The following is a 6,637-nucleotide window of genomic DNA, read 5'->3' on the forward strand; positions in this document are numbered from 1 at the left end:
ATTGAAATACATGTTCAAAAACATCATGTATTTGAAAAAAATTGTTCAAGGTGTACACAAAATATGGTTATACAATGTTTATTGCCATAGAACTGTTTAAAGAAATATTCTTGTGTTTCAAAATAATATCTATGAAATTTCTAAAAATGATCATACAATGTTAAAAAATCTTCAAGTAGTTTTAAAAAAATGTTTAATGTGTATTTTGTATTCTAAAAACGTTAAAAACATATAATATACATCATGTATTTGAAAATGTTCAACGTGCATAAAAAAATTAACAGGTACGCTAAAAATTTATATTGTGCGCTGAAAAAAAGTGAAATTCGATAAAAACAAGAAAACTTATTTATTTATTTTTTGAAGTGTTAGAATATTTTTAGATGCCATAACCATTTGTTTATTGTATTTTTTTTTTCAAATTACGCAAAAGAATCTATATTTTCAAAAAATGACACAGACATATTTTGAAATGCGTGACATTTTGTTAAATATCATGAACATCTTTATGAATTGTACGAAACATTTTTGGAAAGTTACGTAATCATTTTTTGATATTGTATCACTATTTTTTAATGTCACAATCATATTTTTGAAACACATGAACATTTGTTTTCGTATGTTATGAACATGTTTTTAAACATTGGACGGACATTTCTAAAAAATATATCATGAAATTTTTAAAAACGTTCTTTTAAATGTACAACATTTATATTAAACCGTAAGAACAAAGTCTTAACACTGCCCGGTTATTTATTTATGCAGAGTGAACATTTCAATATGCTGTAAATCGAGGCCCAAGAACCAAAGCCATGTAACTGATGGATGCACCTGCAGATATTTTGACTGAAATAGTGTAAGGTGGTGGCGCAAATAAAACACTACAAAAAGAAATGATCCCCATTATTGGGCCACGGCCATGCATAAAACGGTCCCAATACCCCTCGCAATAACTGATATATAGGGTAGTCGATGCGACATGCCATCACCATCATTCCACTTTGTTTTATGGTCCATATATATATTTGAAGAAATAAATATCATTCATAGAGTCTGTCGTATTATTTGCGATATTTTTCAGCATTCACATAATTTGTTCTTAGCGGTGGTTCGCAATAATGGCTCATGCACTGCATTGCAATAGCGTGGGTACTGGGAAACTTAAGCCTGATTGAGACCAATGCATTGCTATCTGAGTTTCAGATGTTTAAGATAGTCACGCAACGCTGAAACAAATGGTTTTAGTTATCCAACTGCCCCCATACCACCTTGCTTGTTCCAGGTTTAGTGCTATATTCAGTCGAAGTTGCAGCTTGTAAATTGAGGTGGAAGAAACCAAGTCAGGTAACCGATGCATGCATTCATTTCGGCGGTTTCATTCAACCACATATACGCTGCAGATCTTTTGACTGGAGTGGAGTAAGGTGGTGGTGCATGTCAAATTCAGAAAATGCACGCTTCCGATGGTAGGGACGGTATAGAACTGGCCGCTGTTCTTCTTTCAGCAACTGTCAAGTAAGGCCCCACTTACAGAAAGTTGATTTAATCGCATTCAACCAAGTTTATGACTTGTTTTTCTGTTACGACTGCACTTCCAACCTTTGCGTCGGTCAGCCAACCAGGAAGTAACTGCATTTTCATGGATGGCTGTAAACACTCCCCTCGTTCTCCTCTCTGCTGCCGATCTGGTGGTTGTACTTTGTTACGGCCGGCTTGCCGGTTTGAAATGCATATTCAGGTGGGGGAGTTCTCTACCATCTCCAATGGTGTCACTTTCAGTTAACCACTCACTCAACCCCACTTCCCTCCCCTCCCACTTGGCGCCTAGGCTATAAGAACGAGATGAGATGAGAGTGGGTCGAGCACCTTCCACCCCCCTTGGATATTTGTAAAGGTCAGTGGACTGAAGAAGATGGGCCTGAGCTCAAGCCTAGTGCCAGTGGCATCTGCACTGCTCCTTTTCTGCTGCTTCACTGCCTGTAAGTTACTAACTACAGTTTTCCTTCCTCAGTTTCCGTCTGAAATGCACGATCATCAATCTCGACTCGAGTAGTAGAACTTCAACACAGTTTGCTAAATCTGCTGCCATGCCATGGCAGGGAATGCTGCCGCCGCTGCTGCCAGCGGTGGCGGTGGTCTGAGGCTGAACTACTACTCCGAGAGCTGCCCGAGAGCGGAGGAGATCGTGAAGGAGCAGGTGAGGAGGCTGTACGAGGAGCACGGCAACACGGCCGTGTCGTGGCTCCGGGCCCTCTTCCACGACTGCACCGTCAAGTCCTGCGACGCGTCGCTGCTCCTGGAGACCGACGCCGCCACGGGCCTCGTCTCCGAGCAGGCCTCCCCGAGGAGCTTCGGCATGCGCAACTTCAAGTACGTGGGCGCCATCAAGTCGGCCCTGGAGCGCGAGTGCCCGGGCACCGTCTCCTGCGCGGACATCCTCGCGCTCGCCACCCGGGACGGAGCGGCCATGCTGGGCGGGCCGGCGGCGATCCCGATGCGGACGGGGCGGCGGGACGCCACGGAGAGCCAGTACGGCGAGGTGGAGCGGTACATCCCGAACCACAACGACACGGTGTCGGCGGTGCTGTCCCGGTTCGCGGCCATGGGGCTGGGCGCCGAGGCCGTGGTGGCGCTGCTGGGCGCGCACTCGGTGGGCCGCGTCCACTGCAGCAACCTGGTGGCGAGGCTGTACCCGGCCGTGGACGCTGGCATGGAGCCGGCGTACGGCGCGTACCTGCGGGGCCGGTGCCCGACGGCGGACGCGAGGGAGGACACCCGCGACGTGGCGTACGCGCGTAACGACCGCGCCACGCCCATGGTGCTCGACAACATGTACCACAAGAACCTGCTCAAGGGTCGGGGGCTCCTGCTCGTGGACCAGCGGCTCGCCTCCGACCCCCGCACCGCGCCGTTCGTGAGGAGGATGGCGGCTGACAACGGGTACTTTGGTGAGACGTTCGCGGCGGCGCTGGTGAGGATGTCGGAGAACGGGCCGCTCACCGGCGGGCAGGGGGAGGTCAGGAAGGACTGCAGGTTCGTCAACGCCAAGTAAGATGGAGCTAGTGATCAGTGGCACCCTAGTGGCAAGACGTAAGCGTGTGTGTATGTATGTGCTCGTGGCATGGGGCACTAATAATTCAGAGTGATGAAGGGACCATGTATCATGTATCATGTGTGCGAGCATGCTTGCTGTATGAGCATGCATGATGCCTGCCTGTACCTGATGGATATGCGTTATCCGAATTCAACGTCTGGAACACTGAAATCTCGAAATGGAATTCTGCCGACCTAGCTAGAACTGTTGGAAATATTAGCACTTTTTTGACTAATCTAATCCACGAGTAAACAGTAAGCATGGCAAATACGGTATGCATCTCATATCGATACCTAAACATGTGAGCACGTACAATACATAGAACCGAAACATCTATGAACAACATATATACGGCTAGCACATGAACAAGCAAATAGGGGATGAACAAGTCATACCCTCCGGTTGGCCAAACCAACGCGGCGGCGGCAGCGGCAGCCTCGGCATCGGCCGATGCCTTCTTCTTGGCGGCGGCGTCGTCAGCCATGGGGTCGATGCAGGGGAAGTAGTGAAAGTAGAGGCGGACGGAGACGGGGACGGATCGGGAGCAGTCGCATCGAGAGGCTCCCCGAAAACCTTATTGCCGTTCTCCCGGGAAGGATCTCGAACGACAGGGTTTCGGAGGCACCTGCTCTCCCGAGCAACCGTGCACGCGGTCGTCGGGATGGGATCGCCGGAAGCAGCACAAAAAGTGGAACAATAGATGACGGTTAGGGTTGTACGAGAGGGAGTGAGTGAACAGAGTTAGGGTTCACTTCACTGGCCACCGCCTTCTTATATGGGCCGTCAGGTAGATGGGCCAGGGCCAACCATTCCTGAACGGCAAAAATAAGCTTCGGCTCGGCTCATTCCCGCAACCCGCGGCGCGCACGCGCGTCGTGACAAGGCGAGGCGAGGCGGGCGGCGGAGGAGGAGGAGCGCGCGTGTACAGCTCCTATTCCCAAGCTCCCAATAACAAGTGGTAGAGCAGCCCTTATAAAGAGGTATCACTCTTCTTACTATAGCAGTATGGGACTAAATTTCCCACACTTCCCACCACTTGCCGTACACATGCATGGGCCTTAGAGATTAACGAGGGATTATTGTCTTATATAGGCCTAAGCCCATCCATAATCCATCAATCCCCCACCAGATCTCGAGGCACATAAGTTTGTCAACTGTTCCAAACAATGTTTGATTATCAGAATTTTCAGTGGTGACTGTTAAGTTGAATTTCCACCTAAAGCAATAAGATTAGACTTCTTCACAACTGAACAATGGACTATGCCTTGAATTGTCAGTTTGCCGTGTAGAAGTTTTGCCTATTGTCAGCTGATACGTGGCTGCCGAAGGCTAAACCCCATGGGTGGAGCTTATTAATCATACTCCGTACCTTCTCATGAGCTTCCTAAAGATCACACAATCTCATAGACTGTGACCAGCAATCGGGCTCACATAGGTGTGTTCCTCCAAAGAATGCTCTGTAGGTTAGCATCTTGCTTACCTAAGCTTTGGAACACATTAAGACAAAAGTCAGCCTGCCTTACAGAATTGAGAGTATTATTGCATCTTCAATGGAGTGGGTTAATTAAGGATACTCTCCTCAGTTGACCGCTGGATTGTTTTCCCAGGTCCTAATTCACGGGATATCCGATCACATAGGTTGGGATACCCCCATGGCAACTTACGTGGGTCTCATACCCATCTCCCTCGATGCATTTTCTATCACAATCCATGATAGCCTTTTCGTAAAAGGGTCTGCCAGATTCTTAGCCGTCTGGATATAATCCAACGCTATTACTCCGGAGTTTCTTGATTTTCTGACAGATTTTAATCTTCTTCTTATGTGCTTTGTGGATTTCAAGTTGTCCTTTGAACTCTTAGCCTTGGCAATCACTGTTTGATTGTCACAGTTCATAAGGACATGCGGGACTGGTTTATCAACCACCGGCAAATCCATCAAAAGCTCTCGAAGCCATTCTGCTTTGACGCATGATGTGTCTAATGCTGTGAGTTATGCTTCCATAGTCGATCTGGTTAAGATCGTCTGCTTGCAAGTCTTCCAGGAAACAACACCACCACCAAGTGTGAAGACATATCCACTTGTGGCTTTCATCTCATCAGCATCAGATATCCAGTTAGAATCACTATACCCCTCAAGTAACGTCAGGTACCCAGAATAGTGAATCCGTAGTTCACAGTACCTTGCAAATAGCGCATCACTCGCTCAACAGCATGCCAATGCACATCTCCCGGATTGGAAACAAACCGGCTCAGTTTGCACACAGCAAATGAGATGTCAGGGCGAGTAGCACAAGCTAGGTACATGAGTGAACCAACCACTTGAGAATATCTCAATTGATCTACAACCGTGCCTTCGAACTTTCGAATCCGCACGCTAGGATCATATGGTGTTGCAGAAGGTTTGCAGTCCGAATATCCAAAACGACTCAAAATCTTCTCAACATAGTGGGATTACAAAAGTGTAATTCCACCCTCAGTATTTCTTAGTAGCTTGATGTTCAAGATAACATTAGCCACACCCAGGTCTTTCATCTCAAAATTATGAGATAGAAAGGCCTTGACCTCCTCAATTACTTTGAGGTGGGTCCCGAATATCAGTATGTCATCGACATACAGACACAGTACAGCTCCTTCGCCCCCACCATAGCGATAGTATACACATTTGTCAGCTTCGTTAACAGCAAAGCCAGCAGATGTCAAAGTTGTATTAAACTTCTCATGCCATTGCTTAGGCGCTTGTTTCAGACCATACAAAGATTTCACTAGATTACACACCTTTTTTTCCTGACCATTTACTACAAAGCCATCTGGCTGTTGCATGTAAATTTCCTCGTCTAGCTCTCCGTTAAGGAAAGCCGTCTTAACGTCCATCTGATAGAGAAGACCATGCGAAGTAGCCAAAGCGAGTAACACTCGAATGGTTGTCAGCCTAGCCACAGGTGAGTAAGTGTCAAAGAAATTCTCTTCTTCCTTTTGGGCATAACCCTTGGCCACAAGCCTAGCCTTGTACTTCTCAACAGTACCATCGGGCCTAAGCTTCCTCTTGAACACCCTCTTACATCCCAATGGGTGGCAACCATAAGGACGATCAGTGATCTCCCATGTCCCGTTAGCCATGATGGAATCCATCTCGCTACGGACCGCATCCTTTCAGTAGTCAGCACCCGGAGATGCATAAGCTTCTGAAATGGAACTGGGAGTGTCATCATCCATGAGGTACACGAGGAAATAATCACCAAAAGACTTTGCAGTCCTTCGTCTCTTGCTCCTAACAGGAGCTTCCTCGTCATCCTTTGATGAACTTTCATCACTTTTGTGTTCATAATATTCCATCGGAATGGCAGGTTTAGGAGTCTCATCAGATTCCAGTCTAGAACTGCTTTTGCATATCTCTCATGGGGAAAATATCCTCAAAGAATGTAGCATCCTTAGACTCTATGATTGTACCGACCTTCTGGTCAGGTACCTCAGATTTCACTACTAGAAATCTATAGCCAACGCTATTCTTAACGTAGCCCAAATTAACGCAGTCCACGGTCTTTG

At 47.0% G+C, this 6,637-nt stretch overlaps 1 protein-coding gene across 1 annotated transcript; it reads left to right on the forward strand.

The window, feature by feature from the left end:
- The first annotated feature begins 1,828 nt into the window (after window positions 1-1,828).
- Window positions 1,829-3,257, forward strand: LOC123048566 (peroxidase 21). Its single transcript, XM_044471648.1, has 2 exons — window positions 1,829-1,979; window positions 2,100-3,257. Exons 1-2 carry the CDS (start codon window positions 1,913-1,915, stop codon window positions 3,050-3,052), a joined length of 1,020 nt encoding a protein of 339 aa, XP_044327583.1. The 5' UTR covers window positions 1,829-1,912; the 3' UTR covers window positions 3,053-3,257.
- Window positions 3,258-6,637: the final 3,380 nt, after the last annotated feature.

Source organism: Triticum aestivum, chromosome 2D (assembly GCF_018294505.1).
Source record: "Triticum aestivum cultivar Chinese Spring chromosome 2D, IWGSC CS RefSeq v2.1, whole genome shotgun sequence".
Classification (NCBI taxonomy): Eukaryota; Viridiplantae; Streptophyta; class Magnoliopsida; order Poales; family Poaceae; genus Triticum; species Triticum aestivum.

What these genes read in the sequence shown, in the direction of transcription:
- LOC123048566 (XM_044471648.1), top strand. Translation starts at nt 1,913, where the DNA reads ATGGGCCTGAGCTCAAGCCTAGTGCCAGTGGCATCTGCACTGCTCCTT. An exon ending in TTTCTGCTGCTTCACTGCCT is followed by an intron (nt 1,980 to 2,099) that starts GTAAGTTACTAA and finishes ATGCCATGGCAG; the next exon opens with GGAATGCTGCCGCCGCTGCT.